This window comes from Trichoderma asperellum, chromosome 2 (assembly GCF_020647865.1).
Source record: "Trichoderma asperellum chromosome 2, complete sequence".
NCBI classification, from domain to species: domain Eukaryota; kingdom Fungi; phylum Ascomycota; class Sordariomycetes; order Hypocreales; family Hypocreaceae; genus Trichoderma; species Trichoderma asperellum.
Window position 1 is genome coordinate 3,808,206 of NC_089416.1, and position 19,688 is coordinate 3,827,893.

Below are 19,688 nucleotides of genomic sequence, written 5' to 3' on the forward strand. Positions count from 1 at the left end.
GGTGAGGCTTATCGAATCGGCACCTGAAAGGCCGGATGCCTCAGCCGGGGGCTGCCTGATAGCGCCGCCGTAGTTTCCAGATCCAAGCCACAGAGGAACTTTGGTCGTCTTACCACCTGGACTGTGAACACGTCCGCACATCGCCAGTCTTTCTTTTTTTGTCTTTATTTTTCTTTCCCCAGATCCAAGCCAGGAAACCCCCAAGAGCTTGGGCTCCCCGCATCTTCCCAACCGCAATTGCCACCCGCAATTGCCGCCTGCGAGCTGCAACGCGACACGAGCCAACAGAGGGAAAGCAAGTCAGCAAAGGGCCGCAAGGCGTTGCTCGTATAAAGCCTGAGCAGCATGTCTGTCTCTGCCTCGTCCATATCCGCTGCTTCGCCGGCAGAGGCAGCCATGCTTTCAGCGAGCCCGAGCGAGGCGCCCAACGCTGCGCCGCCCTCGCTGCCGCTGCACGGGGGCGACGTCCACAAGATCCCGCAGATCCTCCCCCGAGAGCGCGTCTTCCCGATCCAGATTGGCGGAGAGCTCTTTAAGCTGTCTGGCGCATCTCTGTCATCAGATGGTTCGTCGCGCGCCTTTTGCTTTGAGGACAAGCTTAAGCTTGGAACACCCCCTTTGATATTGCTCGTTTTGCTGACTCCCTCCTGACGTTCTTGTCTCACTACAGCGCCGTCCTATTTTTCGCAATACTTTCTTTGCCAGATCAGAGCGGCGGAGCAAAAAGGCGAAGACCCAGCTGCTTCGATCCGAACGCTCTACATCGATCGCGACCCGCAGACCTTTCGAGACATTGCGCTGCATTTGCAAGGATACTATGTGATACCACGAGACGGGACGCACTTTGTGCGTCTGTTTGCAGACGCTCAGTTCTATAACCGTATGTCTTCTGTTCCTCGGCGGATAGTTACACGTTATGTCCAAGGCACTCACCCATGACTGTCGCACGCAGTCCCCAAGCTCATCTCTCAACTCAACGAGGAGAGCATCTTCATGTCCATCGGCCACCGCGAATTCCAGATCCCTCGCGACGTCCTTAACGACCCTGCCAACTCCCCGAACTACTTCTCTCTCGGCTTTGCCCTCTTTTTCTCTCAACCAAACGACCTCTTCCCCGGTCTCGACCGCGAGGGCCTGATACGCCCGCCGTCTATCCTCCCGCCGTCGGTGCCTAATCGCAACGCCGACACCTTTGCCGAGCTGCTGCGGCTACTGCGCGGGTATCCGGTCAATATTCGCGACGAAAACCATCGCCAGGAACTCCTACGTGACGCTCGATATTTCCACTTCAAAGGCATAGAGCAGCAGCTCATTCCCCATTCCATAAGCTTCAACCCATTGCGCCTAATCGACGAGATCATCTTGCGGCTGGAGAATGTACAAAAGAGCGGCGTCAGTGTCCCACCAGCTGAAGAAGTCAGCGACGGCCAATCCATTCCTTCCGGTCGGCACGTCAATTATGCTCGCCCATACGTAGACAGCAAGCCGGCTGAGCTGATATTAGAGATTGGAGAGACAACAACAATGCTCAAGTTCTCTGCCGATGGCGTCAAGGCGGAATTCTTCGGGCGCACGAAAACCAGGGTGGCGAAGCTCCTAGAAGTTGTTGCGACAAAGCTCAGTTTGCCTCTGACTACACAACCATTAGGCGTCCTCATGGCGTCCGGGGGCGCCGGCTCACAACCACCCACGCCAGGCCACACCCCGCTCAGCGAGGACCTTGTCCGGGTTGTCTTCGAGGCCGAATCTTCAGTCACTCTCAACGGCGACGAGTACGACGAGGATCTCAGCAACTACACGCCTAAAGACCCTCCGATCGTCACGTCCGACATTGAGCCCGCCAGAAATCCTAGGAAGCGCCGTCGAACGGAGGACAGCATCGAGGACACCGGCAGCGCTCTTCCCGGCGAAGGTCAGGAATGGGCCGTCAAGACGGGTCAGTTTAGGCTGCGGATCCAGGAGAGCAGGAGCGGCAAGAGTGCTTTCGAGTGCGTGTTTGTCGCTGTCAAGATTGACGCCGTGAGCTCGGAGAGGGGCAGGAACAAAATGAGAAAGTTCCTTGGGGATTAAAATTTCTGGTCATTTTTCTTTTTCTTTCTTTTCAATTTTTAGATATCAAAAAATTTAGCAAGAGGGATTAATCTTTTCACGTGTATAATATATATAGTGTTAATGAGTATGAGCAATGGGGTAGGATAAGGAGTTTCTTTCTTCAATGGAAATATCAAACTCTTGGGGTTTCGTTAAAAAAAAACATATAATGCAGAAAAATGATATGCGCCTAGTTATGCATTTGGGAATCGCTCTAAGAGCATCATAGCACTAACACCACACGTGCAGAGAGAAAGTTTGTCAAGGAAATTTACAGAATATAATAGGGGCGAAAAGCCTTCGTCCTATTGTTTTTCATGTCAAGAAAGCCTATCAAAGACATGTAAAAAAAAAAAAAAAAAAAGGTGAAAAAGAAAAAGAACTGACAAAAAAAGAAGAAATGAAAGACCAAGAAACGCCAATACAACAACAAAAAGACATCCAGAAAACACCTTCTTCGCCAGCGCTCGAATTTGGTCCCATCCATCCCTTTTCCTATTCTGAAAGACATGATGCAACGATGAGAGAGAGAGAGAGAAGGAAAAAAAGAGAAAGTGGAAACACAAACGGCAGAGAGAAGAAGGAGAGAGCCCCAAAAGAATAAGGAACGGAAAAAAAAAAAAAAAAGGCAAAACAGAAACATGAGTGAGTGATGATAACAACTCTTCCTCCTGATATCGTAAAACTCCATCCAAGCCAACCATACCTAGCCCTATAAACCATCCTTTATGTACCTTCCAATATGTAAATTCAAAGAGGGAAAAAATGTAAAATGAGAAGAAGAAGAAACGCTTCATGAGTTCCTGGACCTGGATCTGCTTCCAACTCTGCCCATTCTACTCACGTCTCTTCGACCCATGCCAGACGTCGGCCGGCTCTGCGATGTAGCCGCGCCTCTGGTCACACTCCTAGCACGTCCTCTCCTCTCCTGGATCTTGGCTAGGGCTTCTTCTCGAGTCATGGTGGGATCCATTGCTGGATCAGTCGTGTCGAAGCTCGCGCTGCTGCTGCTGGATGCCGTTCGCATTCTCTGGCTGAAAGTTGAGCTAGAGGATCGTTCGTCTTGAAGTGGGACTGTAGTCGTCACGGTATAGACAGCTGTTGACGAAGAGCGAGAAGAGCCAGCAGACGGGCGTTTCTGAGGCAAGGAGAACGGTTCTGGTTCCGACACCACCATCGGCTTCACGTCCTCGTCTTCTGCTACCGCTGCCAAGTATCGCTTTAACCCCTCTTGTGCGGGGTTGTTGTCAGAAACCGTCGGGATGCTATGCAAATTTGGCAGAGAGTCAGCTTGAGCGTTAATTCGCGGAGTGTCGATGAGCGACATGAGGGATGCTCTGCTTGGGGCAAAATCATAGGCTGAAGGCTCGACAGATGGTGTTCTCGCAAACGTACGTTGATGTGCCTCTTGTTTTCCTTTGGGAGGAGACAACTCCGGCTCAGTCTCTTCGTGAGCCTCAATGACAATTTCCGCCTTGCGCTGAGCTTCCAGCTCAATGGCCTCTTGCTCGGATACCGTGCGGAAGACACCCTCCTTGGGTAAAAAGACGGTACTCCGCCTGGCGCCCTTCCTCACCTTTCCCGGCTTCAACTCATGCTGCTGGACGGGCGATGGGACATGCTCAGCCGGTGCGCTCTTCTCTTCTTGGATGGTGGCCTCCAAAGAAAGCCTTGACTTTTGAGGAGAAGCGCGAGGGAGCTGCATGGCCAACATGCTAGTTCGGCGTTTAGACTTGGAGGCCGGGCAGCAGTGCATCTGGCATTCGGCCTGCATGAACTCAATCATTTCTTGAGCCCGGTCGGCTCTCTGCCTTTCCCACTGCACCTGCTCACTAAGCTCCTCGAGTTCTAACTCAAGAGAAGCTGACGAGACGACCTCCATTGTGGAGAGAGAGACACGGGGGTCTCTACACCTAATTGTCGACCCGATTCTCCTCTTTCTCGGGGGAGATGCAAACTCGTTATCCGATTCCTCGGCAGGCAGAGGAATGCGTCCCTCTGCAGCGAGACGCGCAACTTCCTCGTTCTTGGCTGCGGTTTTGTAGGCATCTCGTTCCTGTTCCACCAGCTTCATCCGCTCAAATGCTTGCTCGAGCTGATCCTGCAAGTTGCTGACTTGGTATTTCGCTTCGAAAATTTCATGCTCTTGTGCTCGAGTCTTTTCCTTTTCCTTGAGGAGCGACTCTTGAGCTGTCTTCGTGGCACCACGGGCCGTTTTGAGATCTTCGTGGAGCTTGGTAATGGTAGATCGGGCCTTGAAGAGCTCTTGGTCTCGCGTCTGGCTCCTATCTTTTTCATACTGCAGCGATTCTTCGATTGAGTTGTTCTCGGCGCCTTGGGCTTTGATTTCCTCTTCCAGTTTGGCAATGGTGGCCTGAGCCTTCAAAGTTTCTTGTTCTTGGGCCTGGCACCTGTCCTTTTCATGCTGTAATGATTCTTCGATTGAATTCGCCTCGGCGCTGTGGGCTTTCATCTCCTCTTGGAGCTTGGCAATGGTCGCCTGGGCCTTCAAAGTTTCTTGTTCTTGAGCCTGGCATCTGTCCTTTTCATGTCGTAGCGATTCTTCGACTAATTTGGTCGCGGCGCGAGTGTTTTTGAGATCCTCCTGGAGTTTGACAATGGTCGACTGGGCTTTGAAGTTTTCTTTTCTCGCACGTCTAATTTCCTTTTCCCAGAGGGCCTCGGTGTGTGCATGTGTCTCCTTGGCGCGACCATAGTTTTCCTGATTGACATGGCGCGATTAGCTAGCCATACTGACAGAGAAAATAATAATAATAATAATATGCTGCAAGGCTATGGAGGCTGAAGCAGGGGCTACGCAGCACGGTGACGTAGTGTAGCGATGATGGTGATACCGGTCTTATTTGCTTACCATGATGGTTTCCAGCCTCTCGCCAACTCTCCTCTCTCGCTCTTTGCCCTCTTCGATTTCCTGTCGCAAGGCTCGGGCTTCTTCCTTCAGGCGCTTCATCTCGGCTTCGGCCTCCTCGCGCCCCAACATGGCTCGCTTAAGCGCCGCATCGGCGCTTTTGCGCTCCAGTTGCCTTGACTGCATGCTCATACTGAGGCTGTTGAACTGGCTGATCTTGTCGTGTACCGTGCTATCGCGACCTCCTTCTCCTGCGACTGGTCGGACGCTGGCAAAGATATCGCGACGCTGATTCACGCGGTCGGGCGATGCCATCTGGAGGGGTCCACCAGCGGACGCGGGGGAGTTGGGTTGAGACGAAAGCTCTTCCATTTGCCAGTGCTGTGTTGTGAACGGGGTGTGTCGTGTCTGCGTCGAATTATCGGGCGCTTCGTCCTGGTCCCTCCACGGGATCCGGTATCACAAGCAAGTTGTCGTCTTGCAGGTTGGATGTGGTGATGTGTCGAGCCGAAAAATGCTGGGCCGTACTCCGTGCAGGACAGGGTCATGCAGTTGTGGGCTTGGTAATAATAAGGTGCCAACGCTGTTTACCAATTTCCAACCACAAAGATGGTGCCAAGTGGGCTCTGTTGCTGTAGCGACGCCCCATCTAACAGTGCCCAACCTTGATTAAGAAGTCCCCCCCACTGTTTTTGGGAAGATGACGCCGGGAGTGGCTGTAGCTGCTGCTTAACCAATTATTTCTTGCATCTATGAGAAAATTCACAAGACTGGACGTGCGACCCTGGGGTGTCTAAAACGGACCAATCAACTCGCTCAAATGCGTCAGCAGCGGGAGCTTGCTTACCCCGATCCCGCCAAACGGCAGCTAGACGATATGGCCACGATTTGACATTGGCTTTCACTTCTGTTATTAAAGCATCGGCCACAGACATACAATACAATCCCTAGGCCAGCAATCATATCTCTCGTCAACCATGGCGGACTCTGAACTGCGCCAGAGGAAGCCGCAGGATGCTGAAGAGCCTGTCCAAGAGGTCAAGGTCAAAAAGAGCACAAAGTCAAAGGTCCGCGATGCGGATGCCGAATCTCCATGGGTGGACGTCTTGCGCGTAATTAGCTTCCTATTTGTGGCCTCGTGTGCACTCAGCTACTGGATCAGTAATGGCGAGAGCTTCTTCTGGGGCATGAAGAACAAGCCCAATTACTTGCGGGTAGACTGGTGGAAAGCTCAGATGGTATTATTTATTTGAAGAGAGGGGACAAGTAAACCGCCGCTAACCACCTTACAGCAAGGTCCCGTCTACTTGACGCCCGAGCAGCTCGCCGGATACGATGGCAAGGACCCCTCCAAGCCTGTGTACGTGGCTCTCAATGGCACCATCTACGATGTCTCCAATGGACGCAAAATGTACGGGCCCGGAGGGCCATACAGCTACTTTGCGGGCTGTGATGCTGCTCGCGGTTTCGTCACGGGTTGCTTCTCCGAGGATCGCACTCCCGACATGCGAGGCGTGGAGGACATGTTCCTGCCGCTGGACGATCCGGAGGTTGACGCTCAATGGACTACGGCCGAGATGAAGGCAATGAAGGAGAAGGAGATGGCCGCGGCGCTGAAGAAGGTCGATGAAGCGCTGGGGAACTGGGTCAAGTTCTTTGCAAACAGCAAAAAGTATCACAAGGTGGGCTATGTGAAGAAGGACGAGAACTGGCTAGACAAGGAGCCAAGGAAGAAACTTTGCGAAGCTGCTCAGCAGGGCAGGTCGAAGAGAAAGAACCGCAATAGCGAATATTAGACCTGATTACGAGAACTGCAAGCGAGACAGGGAGAGACAAAAGGCCTTTTCCCAAGTATTTGATCCGTCAAAAGTTTCCGTTCTGAAAGTTTCTGCTACATAATTCCTTATTGCGAGTGTATCATACAAAGCCTACATGGTTGATTATCAATGAAGCCTCAGCAACTCAGCTGAACCAATCGATCACGAGACACAAAGTGAGAAGAAAAAAAGTAGTGTGTAGAAACAACTCCAAAATTTTTAAATAAGGTATCCAGATACATTTACACACATGGTCCCTAGCATGTGTTTTAACCCAGGACTCTTGTTGTCCTTCCCCTTTCATAAAAACCTAAGGGAACAGATTACCTCCATCCCACTCCAGAAAAAAAGAAGTTAAAATAAAAAAAAAACCCTTGCTTGCAAGGAAGATGCATATACGAATAAAAACCCCCAAATATGGTATTACAGATCGTCGTCGCTTTTTTATAGAACATTCCCCACGTCATGTCGTCACTCCAATCCCATTTATAGCAGGGCAAAAGCAGCACCCAGAGCCAGCAGTAAGCTGGTGGAAACGCCGACAGATGAGGCGCCGCTCTTGGGGATACCGGTGTTTGTAGCACCGCCAGGGAGAGCGCCAGTACCAGCGGGTGAAGAAGCGCCGCTGGTGACTGAGGGGGGAGGAGTGAGGGCATCGGTAGGGGCAGCTCCAGAAGAGCCATCAGTGGGAGTAGAGCCAGAGCTGCCGTCAGATCCAGCAGGAGAGCTGGGGCTGGGGCTGGAACCAGAGCTTGAGCCAGAGCCTGAACCGTAGCCAGGAGCAGAGCCGGAGCCGGAGCCGGAGCCAGAAGAGCCACCCTGAGCAGTAGAAGCAGCAGTCCTGTAGTTGGCAAGAGAACGAGTGGAGTTGGCAGAAGTGCTACACGTTCAATATTAGTATTTTTGTTTGATTGCGATTGCATCATAGGATACTCACTTCTCGTTGATTACCATGGACATGCCAGATGAGCAGTGCTTGCCCTGACTGCAGAAAATCCAGATGGGCTTGGTGTCGTTGATCTGGATGGTGAAAACGGGAATCTCCTTCTTGGAAGCGCCGGCAGCAACGGGCATGAAGCTGGACCAGATGCCAGGAACAGAACTGTTGACCTGGGAAATTGGCGTGCAAGGGTGGTCGAAGTCAGACTGTGTGACGGTGTGATTGCCAGCCCAGAACTGGAATTGGACCATGGAACCGGGAGCAGCCTTGATGTTGTCCGGGTAGTACTTGATGGCAGGCTGACCAGTCATACCAGCCATGGGGTTCTGACCAACGGAAACGACCTGGACATCAACGGCTAGAGGGAGATATTAGTTTCGCGATCTAAACATGCTATTGCTGCTATAATTCGGCTTACCCTGAGTGACAGCAGCCAAAGCCGCAACGAGGAGAGACTTGAATTGCATCTTGAATAAAGGTTTTTTTAAAATTTTGGGTTTTTTTGTTCTGAAGAATAGGCCGGCCTTAAAGAGAGAAAGTACCAGACTTCCCAAATAAAACCAAGAGAGCGAGAGAAAAAGGGAAAGGAAAGGAAAAAACAAGATTAGTGTTTTTTTAGAATGGGTTAAAGAAGGGAAGTTGAAAAGCGATAGAACCAGCAAAGGACTAGCCTCTGAATTGTGTAAATGGAAACTGGATAGAAAAGAAGAGAAGAGAAAGTAAGGAGACAAAAGAAACCCCACGGACAACAGAAGAACGATGGTTGCAGGAAATGGAAGAAACAAAAGAAAAGGAAACATGAAGGCTTTTAATCTCCAGGCACGTCTCTCTCACCGTCCGCATTAGCGTCCTGGCACCTGGTCGGTTACGGGGAAAGTGGTCGTGGGCTAGGAGGCGCCTATCACATCTCCTCAAACCACGGGGCATAGCTTCAGTTGAGCGCCGCTCATAGCGTGTGTGAGACTCGTTTGGCCAGAGACGCTGGACTTGGCTGGCTTGGGTCCAGACACATGGGCGGCGCAGCTCGATCGGGAACTCGAAACGCCGTGCCCCAGGAGCAATCCATACAAGCACGCATGCCGTCTGCTTCGATCCATCCCAGCATTACTACTCCTGGCAGCAGCAGCAAGGGAAGGGCTGCAAGCATGTTGCTAACCTCAGCCTGGCCCGCAGATGGACCCTGCAGCCAGGCGCTCATAGCTTCGGATAGCAGCTCTCCTCGCCATGGGGCCCTGAACGGCCTAATGAGATCAATCTCTCAGGCTGCCTAGCTGTCATGCACCGGGCAATGCTGCACCCGGAATTGCGTTCGTTGCAGGCAGGCCGCGCCACACCTAATATGGAGGGGCCAGGGCCGGGGTCTGATGTTGAAGCTGCTTCATGTCGAGCGTCTCCGACACAAGCGAGACGTGGGCCGTTTCAGCTCAGCCAAAGGAGCCGCATGGCCTCGACGCAAAACTTCATGTTGATAGGCCTGATGTTTCCAACAGCTTTGAAACAATCTTTTATCTTTTATTGACGACGTACCCGTACCTGGAATTTTTTTTTTTTAAACCCGATGTCGTCGGCGTCAAAGTGCCGTTGTCAATTGGCCAGTGGTCGAGTTGTAGACGCCACAACCCCCCTGCCGTATAATATCCGCAGAAATCCAAGCTATCCGCACCCTGGTGAAACGGTCTAGTAACCGACCGCCATCCACCCGGACAAGCCACTATCCGCGCTCTGCCAAAACAACCAGGGCAGACAGCAGCAACTGACTGTGCTTGCAATTAAAACATTTCTCGAGATCCATTATAATAAAAGACGAAGATGGAAAAGTCTGTGCATCAGCTGAATTGCAGCAGTTTGTGATCAAGCTATTCTATTACCAATATGCACTCGTAAGTTTGAGATCTCGTGTAGTGACGGAAAGCGCGCGGTGTATAAATCACCTGGAAATTGAAGCTCCCTGGCCATTTTTCCCCTCCCATTAAGAGCCGTGAGATATCACGTTAGGAGTCCATTCATAGCTTAGAGGATGATATTCTGTAAAAATCCCGTCAAGGATAAATCCATACCATGAAAGATACGAGTGGGAGATTACGTATTCGACGTATGCATCTTTTTAGACAGATGATTATGCATCAAACTAACACCGGAAACATTGCGTTTCATGCAGGTCGTCTTCCCTCGCAGGCCCCCTCCCTCCAGAGCAAGGAGGCTAGAGGCATCCAACCGGCAGCAATTTGGCCTCGATATCCGGTGGCGATGTGAAACGGTTGCGGGGGACTCTGTCTGACGAAATAAAAAGACAATGCTCAACACGTGCAGGCTCATGGATCTTCTCGTAGCCGAGATGATACCCCGGAGAAGGGGAGAAGAGGAGCAGGGTCCAGAACACGCACTAACTCGCTCGCAGGACGGCAAAGTGATGGTGCGAGATAACTGTGTTGTTTCCCACAATCTGGGTAATGACAGTTGGCTCGTGGCATATTAGATCGTTTTATAACCCTTAGAGATCTAAAAGCAGCTGGGGCGCGACCTTTTCTAGATCTTCGACCTTTAAAAGGAGTAGTCAGCATTGCCTGTTCATGCTAAAGTGGTAGTCATGGTATGATCTGAACAGTCTTACTTCTAGAAACCCGCCTCGCTTTTCCACAGCCGTTCTCGCAATCGCCTCTCGAACGAAAACATCCACGTACTTGCCTACCGCTGCATTGGCGTCTCTCGACATTCTTGTAGCCTCCTTGGCGAAGAACTCGTGGAGAATCCGTGTCAAGAGGGCTTTCGGGATTGACTTTTCCGGTTCTGGCTCTTCTTCCACGTTGATTGTTTGGTTCGCCCTCTCCTCCTGATCGTCTGAAGACTCGAATGGGTTGCTAGACTGCGAGGCATCGCGAGCAGGTGGCTGAGCTTTGGTTGCTTTGGCCGGCCGGCCACGACCAGCTCCAGTTGAGGATTGTTGGGGCGGCATTGGTACACTTGGGATCAGCTTGATTGCTTCTCTATGAATCACAAAGGCTCCTCAAAGAGAAACAAATTGGGGCCGCCGTGGCTGGAGGAAATATTGGTACAAGCGGCGTTGAGTCCCAAGTCCCAAGGAAGTCGCTTGAAAGGTAAGAAGAGTTCGGTATGCTCCCATCCCAGCGCAAAGTGCTGGATACGATAATGCGATCTTAGTCAGCAACGCACACGCGAACCGTGAAGCCTAGAATATCACTGCCGCAGACGCAGAGGAAGAAGAAAAAAAAAATACTATTTGTTCTACAGACATTGCACGAGTCTCACATTGCGATTGTATCGAAGCATAATTGTTTGAAAATCTCTAAATCAAGGGAACTTGCATTGGTGTATAATTACAGTGACCTAGAAAGCACGGCAGAGTCAAAAACGACTAATACGCCGTGCCGATGCCAGTCTAACCCGCAAATAGCAACTGTTACACAGGTCGGGATATCTGGCCCAACTTCCCTCAATACCTTCCATTCCGGTCTCCTTTTTTATCAACCAGTGGACGCCGCATTACACCCACCTGGCCAATTAAACCCATCTCCGAGGTAAAACGCACGAAGAATGTCTATACATAACGTAGAAAAAGCAATTTAACCAGAGCCACCGCTGAAGGCCTTGCCGAAGAGGAGGACCTGGAGCTGATCGTAGATGGACAGGACACCAGCACCGGCAACACCACGGAGAATGTTGGCACCGGCACCGTTGAAGAGGGACTTGACACCGTTCTTGGCAATGATCTGGCGGGCAGCATCGAAGGAGTTCTTGTACTTGACGGCCTCACCGGAAGTCATCATCATTCGTCGTCGGATAGTGTCAAGAGGGTAGGCAGCGATACCGGCACCAGTGGTGACGCACCATCCGAGAGCGAAAGAGGCAAGGAAGTTGTTGGCGAGGGAACCGACGAGCAGAACAGGCTTGATGGAGTCGTACATGCCGAAGTAGAGACCACGGTAGACGATGATACCAGCGACGGAGGGCATGAAACCACGGTAGAGACCGGCAATACCGTCAGAGGCGAGGGTCTTGCGGTAGACATCAACGAGACCGTTGAACTGACGCTCACCGCCCTTCTTGGCGGACTTGGCGTCGTTGGCCAGACGGGTACGGGCGTAGTCGAGAGAGTAGACGAAAAGCATAGAAGTGGCACCAGCAGCCTGGTAGTGGCCGTCAGCACTGAGCATGTGAAATTGAGGGGTTATTTGCCAGGGGAAAAAAAACTTACACCACCAGAGGCCAGGTTACCAAGCATCCACATGCCGTAGCCATCACGGTCCTTCTTGAAGCCGAACATCTTCTTGAACTTGTCACGGAAAGCGAAGTTCAGGGCCTGGGTAGGGAAGTATCGGATGACGTTGGCAGTGTTACCACGCCACAGGGAGAGAACACCCTCATCGGCAGCAGTGCGCTTGAAGCACTCGCCAATGCCAGTGTAGCGGCGGTCAAGACGGCCAGCCTTGATCATCTCATCCTATTGCGATAATTAGAGACGCAGGTTCCCAAAAGTCAATTGATCATAAAAGGGGGGACAAACCTGGTTCTGGATAAGAAGCTTGACACGCTCGATGGGGGCAGCAGCGGTCTTGGAGACGGCAGCGGAAACACCACCCACTATTCACAATATGTCAGTCCCATCTCTCGAAATTCCACGCGAGCCGCGAATCTCTATTGTTCTTAACCGCCTAAGCATCGAAGAATGACTTACTCAGGAAGTCCGCAACGAAGGGCTGTGAGGTAAAGAGTTAGCGGTCAGGTACAAATGCGTAGCGACTGGATAGAAAAAATTTTCCATCCTAAGCACACTCTGGAAATTCCTCGAGACTGAGAGTGAGGCCCAGATAGCCATCGATACGCAACATTTCAATGTCATCCGGATGGTTCAATTGAGGATGCTGGCAAAATATCGCTCGGAGTCGTCTCGGAATCTCACAGCGCGCACTTTATCTGGAGGAGATGATTGAGGCAGAGTCGACTTACCGGCATGCCCAGGACCTTTTGAGGCTTCTCAGACATTGTGACTGAAGTATACACGCTTTCCCGGAAAAAAAGAAAGGATTGAGGGGAGATGGAGATGAAAGGAAGAAGAGGAGAATGATGGGGGGAGCCGAGCGAAATAAATTCTGCACCGACGGGCGAATGGCTTTTCGGGGGAGGGAAAAAAAATTGCGGCGGGTCTCCAAGGGGACACTTTTTTTTTTTTCAGAGCGAATCTTTCCGGCCGCACTAGCGCTGCACGCTGGGCCGCGCTGCTTTTGCCATCCACGGCAACGAGAGCAACTACAGCGGGTGGCAGCCTCTTGCAGCCTCAGGCAAACGATCGCGTAGGGGCCGTGCCAGCGGCCTAACGCCCCCGGAGTTGGCTACGTTCAGGCGCCCAGGAGATCTGCGCCAATTTTTTCTTGAATTTTTTTCTCGACTCCCTTTGGGCTGCACTGTGCTGTGCCACAGCGCAACTCTGCCCTGTTTACACGTACCCGATTCGCCCCGATCTTCTATGCCGCCGAAGCCACCCGCCAGTGCAAAGTTCCAACCTGCCTATTCCTGGAGTCGCCGAGGCAGCCATAAAACGATGGAGGTATCTGTCTGCCCCCGTACTCCGTGTGTTGCACAGACTCTTTGCACGTTCTGGACATGCTCGTCACCGCTTTAGAATGGATTCTTGCAGGCACCTCGTGTCAGGAGTACTCCATACCAACCTGCAAGTCCAGCTGGCAAGCGAGTGAAAAGGCGAGATGTACAAATATGGCTCGTCTTTTTTTAGCCGCACGGCCTTGGGCCTTGCAGCCATCATATGGCACCAATGCTTAGGTCACAAGCCAACCCGCCCTAAATCTCTAAGTGGTCATAGGAAAAAAAATTTATCTTAAAGGATTTGAAGAACAGGGCTTAGCGGACATCCCGGGCTGGTGTTCTAACTGACACTGTCGAGGCAAAGAAAGCAGCCACCCCGAAGATGTTCTTCTCTCACGTCTTGCCACACCGTCGACGCCGATCTGACCGGCCGTGGGCAGCCATCCCGCACACTCCGGCTCCACCGCTTCAAGGGAGACCGAAGACTCCAGCCTTGATAGCAGGCGACATGGGCACTATCGGCCTTGGTTCCAGCGTTGCCGATGCGTATCTACCGTAGGAGACTCCTTATCAGGGGCACTGGGGCGACAAACCTCTCTCAAAACTCTAACCATTTCTTGCACGGCCACTTCTGCTAAAAATAATAATACGCCATGCCCGTTAAACTAGAAGAGAAAAGGATGCATGTTTCCTCATTCCGTAATGAGACTCGTGCTTCAAGTCCACATTCGTTCTTGAGCAGACGTGGCCTCGCATAACTCTGTCTCAGGTTGTGGACCTTGATAGCGGTGCCGCATCAAGTGGAAAGTAACCAAATTCGCTAATAAGAGTTGATTGGTATGGGACTTGCAGACTTGCTAATCCACAATTGCCTATCCTTGGGCGAATTGAAAATCTCGACATGTAAAACCCGGCGACATAGAGAGGATACACTCTTCGCTCGTCGAATATTAAGCACGGTAGTCTGGCATAGCGAACAAGTTTCACGTGCTTTAGCCTCTGCTGTAGTAGAGAAAGGGGGGCGGAGAAGGGCTAAGGGCGTGACTTGCAGAAGGGTAAGTCTAATTGGTCAATACACAACGAGACTTGATTGACTGCACCAAGATCCAGCACTAGGTGCCTACTATGAGAACACCAAATTTCTGAAATAATCGACTTATGATGTACAGATGCTGTAAATTACGAAACCGACAACCAAGATGCTGGCAAGTATTCAATTCTTTGTAGCCTGAGTGTAGTCTTCAAAATGCATGTCCTCCATAGTACCTATGTCGTGATAAATGCAGGGAAGGTGAGTACTAGATAGGGCTAAGGAGAAAATGTAATGTACTAAGCGCATATTTCAAGCGATATATGGCATGCAGCGCATTTGATATGTAGTACTGAGCACACGTAATGATAGATGAGGGACGCATTCTTTCAATTGAGTGACGACATCGATTGCACAACGCGGTGGCAGCAGCGAACTGATATATTCTAATATAGACTCATCACATTAATTTCGTGACCAAGTCATGTGCGTCACACGGTTGTTTGGGACAAGTTGCGTCAGTTTGGTCATTTTTTGAAGTTCTTCATTCCGTAGCCATATGCTAAAGCGTTTCCGATCCCATGAAATGCTACACCGAGCATGAAAAAGCGTCCCAACTAAGGTTTTATGTACCTCATATCATCCTCTTCTCTCATGGCCCATTTTCTTCTTTGCAGACCAACCAGGCGCCCAAATCTCAATGCTTTAACTTTAAAATATGGTGGTAAATTTACTCGCCGATGGCACGGGCTGCACAATTGTTAGTAAACTATTCTTCTTTTGTTGTGCGCGATAGGAGATGGGTGTTTGGGTGAATCGTACTGTAGATCTTCATCTTGCTGTGGGTGATGACAGGCTTGATCATGCCCTTCTCCTCGAGGTCCTTGATGCACTGGCGGGCGAGGGAGCCGTTGATCTTCATTCGGTCGACCAAGACAGCGACGGTGACGAGGCGGTAAGACTGGACATCCTTGTACAGCTTCTCGGAGATGGTCTTGTCGAGGATGACGGCGTGCTGGGCCTTGTCCTTGACCTTGCCCTTAGACCACTTCTTCTTTTGCTTCTTTGCTCCAGCAGCGGGCGCCTGTAAATTTCACAACATCAGCATCTCTGCGCAGCGATACCATCTCATCATGGTCGGCGACGGCGGCGACGGCGGTGGTGGCATACCATTTTGTCTGTGATGTGCTTAGCTTGGTGACAGAGGAGTGGTAGAGGAAAATGGAATTTTTGGCGACGACTTAGAGTAGCCCTCCCGCTTCAACGGTTTGCCCACTTCCGATTTCACCAGGGCAGCCGAGCCCTAACCGAACGTGGTGCAGGGTACGTACCTAACTTTTCGCGCCATCTGATTCGCCCGGCGCACCCACCACCAAAATTTCCCATTCCACGCCGACCCAAGCCCGCCTTTAACCTCTTGAAAAATCACATCTCGACAATCCGCAATACTAACCGCAGTCCCGCCCCAGCACCGGAACACTCGACTGCAAATTAGCCAAGATGTCTGACGGCGGTGAAATCGAGATCGAAAACTCTGTCGTGACCGACGTCCTCCCCAAGGATGTTGTCAAGGAGGTCGGCAACGTCAAGCTGTTCAACAAGTGGGACTACGATGTCGAGGTCCGCGACATCTCTCTGACGTACGTTCGATATCGCGAATGAGGCGAAATAGGAAGACAGAAAAAAATCCGAATATTTCGCCAAAACACTCGAGGAGACATGTTTGTGCTGATGGATTGATCAAATAGCGACTACATTTCCCTGCGAAACCCCGTCTACGTCACCCACTCTGCCGGCCGATATGCCGTCAAGCGATTCCGCAAGGCCAACTGCCCTATCATTGAGCGATTGACCAACTCTCTGATGATGCACGGCCGCAACAACGGCAAGAAGCTGATGGCTGTCCGCATTGTCGCCCACGCCTTCGAGATCGTACGTACTTTACGCGCGCCCCCCGACAACTGTGTGCAAGAATGACAGGAGATTGTCAATTTTTTTTTTTGCTATGTCTTTGCTAACAACGGTTTCTACTCCAGATTCACCTCATGACCGACCAGAACCCCATCCAGGTTGCCGTTGACGCCATTGTCAACTGCGGTCCCCGTGAAGACTCTACCCGAATTGGCTCTGCCGGTACCGTCCGTCGTCAGGCCGTCGATGTCTCCCCCCTGAGGAGAGTCAACCAGGCCATTGCCCTGCTCACCACCGGTGCCCGTGAGGCTGCTTTCCGAAACGTCAAGTCCATTGCTGAGTGCTTGGCTGAGGAGCTGATCAACGCCGCCAAGGGCAGCAGCAACTCATACGCTATCAAGAAGAAGGACGAGCTGGAGCGTGTCGCCAAGTCCAACCGATAAAGGTTGTGCGGTGGGTACCTGGCTGGATGGAGTGTGTGGCTTTTGGCGTGGATCAGGCATTTTTCAGAATTGCATTTTGCGTTCGGGTCTGGGAACGCGGACATGGATTTATTTCAGATGGCTCCTAGAGTCTGAATAAAAAAAGCTGGGCTCAAAAATGGGGCTGTTATGAATCATGCCTTTTGTGTCTCTAATTACCATATTTTTCTTATCTGTGATCATAAGAGAGAGACCAAAACAAAAATGCAACATACGGCATCAAATAAAGGGAATATCATTTTTTTTAGTTAATTGTGAGCGAGAGACTCTTTATCTGTTTGTGAAACGTGATCTCTATTCTAATACGCAATCATCCCATGTTTCCTTTCTTTCTTTCTTTCTTTCTTTCTTTCTTTCTTTCTTTCTTCTTCTTTCTTTCCTCCCTTGCCATTACATCATATTGCTGCTGGCGGTAGCTACGCCGAAATTTGTATATCCTTTGGACCAATCTCTAGACGCAAAAACATTCCCACATGAGGGATGCCTTCTTCCCACCATTTGCCCATCCCCTCGTCAATCTCAAATCCCCATTTTGCCCATGCGCTGGCGACCTGTTCTTGTGCATGAACGCAAAGGAGACCTCGCCACTGCGGCGCTTCGGTTTCTGTAGACGCTCCCATTTGCTCAAGGCCCAATTCCCGAATACTCGGGTCGAAAAAGGATGGATTCTTTTTTATCCACTCGAGTGCATTCCGCACAAGCTGGCCTGCAAAGCGGTAGCCACGATAGTCCTTTATAACGGCCAATCTGCCAAGCTTAATGTATGGCTCCTTGCCATCGTGAAACGTCGTTGGTCGATCATGAACGAACTGGCGAGCTGACGGTGCGCTGTTATTGGTGGCATTGCCTTCATCGCCCTTCAATACTCCATTCCAGTAATCTCCACCCGGCTTTGGATGAGGCTCATGAGGGAAGGGGACCATTCGGATGGTTCCCACGGGAGTGCTTCGAGTGGAGCTCTTGCGCGGCCGCACAATGTCACCTTCTTCGTTTCTGACCTCTGGCACTTCTGTCTTGTTGACGCTGACATAAATGACCCAGTGGCACGATCGCGGGTCATCGGCATCGAATTCGTTTTCGCCGGGAACATTTTGCTCTTTGACGAAGACCTCTTCGCGAACTTCCATTGCGTCGAGGAACGTCTTTGGGATTGTTGATGGAAGCGACTCTCGGGGAACGCCTAGCTGGAACCCTTCGAGCTTGCTAGGCTCGAGGAGGCTAATGAAGGGAGTTCCCATTGCGTTTGCGTGGGGGATGGTTATTTGGATTTCTTGAGTGGTAGAGAAATGACGACAAGGCGGTGATGCTTATTATGCAGCTCTATAACTCCGTCTTTAATGAGGACGCCCATTTAAAGGGAGAAAAAAAGGTTACAGTTTGGATGTTTCTAAAGTGCGGGTCTATATGGAAAGCCTAAGGATCTTATAAAGTTATGCTACGTGCCGCCACAACGCACGTGGCTTTTATCTTTATTTGAGTCATAATAGCAGAAAGTGAATTGATATCGGAGCGAGATGAGCCAAGAGCGCAGTCACTGGTGCTAGAGTGAAGTGTGTCTGATAGGGCCTAAAATGCAGGGCGCATTGCCGGATCACACAAGGCGCAGAGATGCTGATCAGTGCCGCTAGCTAATTTAGAGCTCAATGCCGGTTGAGCTAAAACGGCCAGACTGGTTTGTTGCTACTACTGCACCTATTTCTAAAATTCACACGATGCTATGCATGCACGCGTTGCTTTTTAGGGAATCTAAGGTACATGATATACTGGCAAAATTTCAACTTCCAGTCAATTTGATGTACCATTTATTCATAACAGAGTCCACGGGTCTTAAACTTGTCTAGTAATTTATGACCAGCAATATGCGCGCAGAGAGCCAATTATGAGCTTGAGGGAGCTCCATATAGGGATGTAGCTCTGTGCATGGAAGAACGTGTATGAGACTTCGTGCTTAGGTCGATGTTCTCATTTTGAATGACAAAGTCCTACTGTCACTATCAATCGGTTCTTTCAAACTCCAGGGCTTGCGTCAGAAGGGAGACGTCATGGAAATTGATACCTGCTGGGTTGTTAGTTCGCTCATACCTAAGTACCTACTATAGATACTAAAGTATTGGTGCTCAGTTCCAAAGAGGGCAAAAGATATAAGCATCTCAAGCAACATCAACACGCTGGCAAGTAAAATAGTCTCCATTATTACACAGCTTGCCAATTCATGGTTATGACGTCACATGGGATTCATTCTGTCATCACACGTGTATCAGCTTTCATGCAGTCTTCTGCGCTTACATGTAGTGCGTGCATATGGGACTTTCAGAGCTTTACAGTTAGTATCGTCTGCCTAAGATAGGTATTTCATAAACACAGAAATTGATACTCTTGTCGACATTGCAATGCTATCAGCACTGCTATGCCGGGAAATCGGGGGTTGTTCCATCTTCATCTTTCTCTTTTTGGTAGTTTAACTACTCCATCCATGGCTGTAGATTCTTATTGGAATTGTGGAGGCCCGTGAGTTAGAAAGCTACGGCAACCTGTGACATGTACTTACACACATCACCTAAACGCGGCTGAGACTGCCGCGACCGGATATGTCACTTTGGAAAGTACAAGATGCAGCAGCACTATCAAATTACGCTGCAGTATTAGTTACACGACATAATTTTTTTTGGGCGTAATACTTATTCGAAAACCTGCCGTAGCCATATCGTCTTCACGCTCACGGGTAGCACAATCATGAAACAAGAACACTTTAGCCTAATAGTGGTCTGAGCACACCCAGTTCGATCAACTAACAACACACGTACAGAGTTGCACTTGTACGAAACACTACCTAGTAATGTAATGCTACAATGTGAATGTGTATTAGTATGGAGTACATAATCGATAAGCGACAGGTTTGATTGCCAGCAAGGGTCAGGGGTAGGAGATCAAAAGATCGACTGCGGAATACGGAGTAACCAGAGAAATTACAGCTATGGAGAGCAGAAAG

General features: G+C 50.5%; 9 protein-coding genes across 10 annotated transcripts; 3 read left to right on the forward strand and 6 right to left on the reverse strand.

Moving 5' to 3' along the window:
* Positions 1 to 345: 345 nt before the first annotated feature.
* TrAFT101_003565 (uncharacterized protein) lies at positions 346 to 2,070 on the forward strand (the record flags this gene model as incomplete). The annotated part of the gene is made up of 3 exons (XM_066126923.1): positions 346 to 565; positions 671 to 880; positions 953 to 2,070. The coding sequence occupies 3 exons, from the start codon at positions 346 to 348 to the stop codon at positions 2,068 to 2,070; spliced, it is 1,548 nt and encodes a 515-aa protein (XP_065983030.1).
* Positions 2,071 to 2,391: 321 nt separating this feature from the next.
* TrAFT101_003566 (uncharacterized protein) lies at positions 2,392 to 5,502 on the reverse strand. 2 transcript variants are annotated; one of them, XM_066126925.1, is made up of 3 exons: positions 4,964 to 5,502; positions 3,487 to 4,813; positions 2,392 to 3,356 (listed from the first exon to the last, which is right to left on the reverse strand). In XM_066126925.1, the coding sequence occupies exons 1-3, from the start codon at positions 5,330 to 5,332 to the stop codon at positions 3,313 to 3,315; spliced, it is 1,740 nt and encodes a 579-aa protein (XP_065983032.1). In that variant the 5' UTR covers positions 5,333 to 5,502; the 3' UTR covers positions 2,392 to 3,312. The 2 variants fall into 2 exon arrangements, with proteins under 2 accessions (XP_065983032.1, XP_065983031.1); XM_066126924.1 differs by having other exon boundaries at positions 2,392 to 4,813.
* A 353-nt stretch (positions 5,503 to 5,855) lies between these two features.
* On the forward strand, positions 5,856 to 6,983 carry TrAFT101_003567 (uncharacterized protein). Its single transcript, XM_024905820.2, has 2 exons — positions 5,856 to 6,198; positions 6,253 to 6,983. The coding sequence occupies exons 1-2, from the start codon at positions 5,938 to 5,940 to the stop codon at positions 6,754 to 6,756; spliced, it is 765 nt and encodes a 254-aa protein (XP_024766676.1). The 5' UTR covers positions 5,856 to 5,937; the 3' UTR covers positions 6,757 to 6,983.
* Positions 6,984 to 7,263: 280 nt separating this feature from the next.
* Positions 7,264 to 8,184, reverse strand: TrAFT101_003568 (uncharacterized protein; the record flags this gene model as incomplete). The annotated part of the gene is made up of 3 exons (XM_066126926.1): positions 7,264 to 7,657; positions 7,715 to 8,075; positions 8,136 to 8,184. The coding sequence occupies 3 exons, from the start codon at positions 8,182 to 8,184 to the stop codon at positions 7,264 to 7,266; spliced, it is 804 nt and encodes a 267-aa protein (XP_065983033.1).
* Positions 8,185 to 10,208: 2,024 nt separating this feature from the next.
* Positions 10,209 to 10,670, reverse strand: TrAFT101_003569 (uncharacterized protein; the record flags this gene model as incomplete). The annotated part of the gene is made up of 2 exons (XM_024898840.1): positions 10,209 to 10,256; positions 10,329 to 10,670. 2 exons carry the CDS (start codon positions 10,668 to 10,670, stop codon positions 10,209 to 10,211), a joined length of 390 nt encoding a protein of 129 aa, XP_024766674.1.
* A 301-nt stretch (positions 10,671 to 10,971) lies between these two features.
* TrAFT101_003570 (uncharacterized protein) lies at positions 10,972 to 13,397 on the reverse strand. Its single transcript, XM_024907352.2, has 5 exons — positions 12,683 to 13,397; positions 12,411 to 12,432; positions 12,240 to 12,316; positions 11,931 to 12,176; positions 10,972 to 11,862 (listed from the first exon to the last, which is right to left on the reverse strand). Exons 1-5 carry the CDS (start codon positions 12,716 to 12,718, stop codon positions 11,299 to 11,301), a joined length of 945 nt encoding a protein of 314 aa, XP_024766672.1. The 5' UTR covers positions 12,719 to 13,397; the 3' UTR covers positions 10,972 to 11,298.
* Positions 13,398 to 14,679: 1,282 nt separating this feature from the next.
* Positions 14,680 to 15,531, reverse strand: RPS25 (40S ribosomal protein S25). The gene is made up of 3 exons (XM_066126927.1): positions 15,477 to 15,531; positions 15,129 to 15,390; positions 14,680 to 15,056 (listed from the first exon to the last, which is right to left on the reverse strand). The coding sequence occupies exons 1-3, from the start codon at positions 15,477 to 15,479 to the stop codon at positions 15,037 to 15,039; spliced, it is 285 nt and encodes a 94-aa protein (XP_065983034.1). The 5' UTR covers positions 15,480 to 15,531; the 3' UTR covers positions 14,680 to 15,036.
* Positions 15,532 to 15,671: 140 nt separating this feature from the next.
* Positions 15,672 to 16,963, forward strand: RPS5 (40S ribosomal protein uS7). Its single transcript, XM_024905819.2, has 3 exons — positions 15,672 to 15,946; positions 16,055 to 16,238; positions 16,343 to 16,963. The coding sequence occupies exons 1-3, from the start codon at positions 15,807 to 15,809 to the stop codon at positions 16,658 to 16,660; spliced, it is 642 nt and encodes a 213-aa protein (XP_024766669.1). The 5' UTR covers positions 15,672 to 15,806; the 3' UTR covers positions 16,661 to 16,963.
* A 60-nt stretch (positions 16,964 to 17,023) lies between these two features.
* On the reverse strand, positions 17,024 to 18,170 carry TrAFT101_003573 (uncharacterized protein). The gene has a single exon (XM_024898777.2). It carries the CDS (start codon positions 17,935 to 17,937, stop codon positions 17,116 to 17,118), a length of 822 nt encoding a protein of 273 aa, XP_024766668.1. The 5' UTR covers positions 17,938 to 18,170; the 3' UTR covers positions 17,024 to 17,115.
* Between the last annotated feature and the right edge of the window lie 1,518 nt (positions 18,171 to 19,688).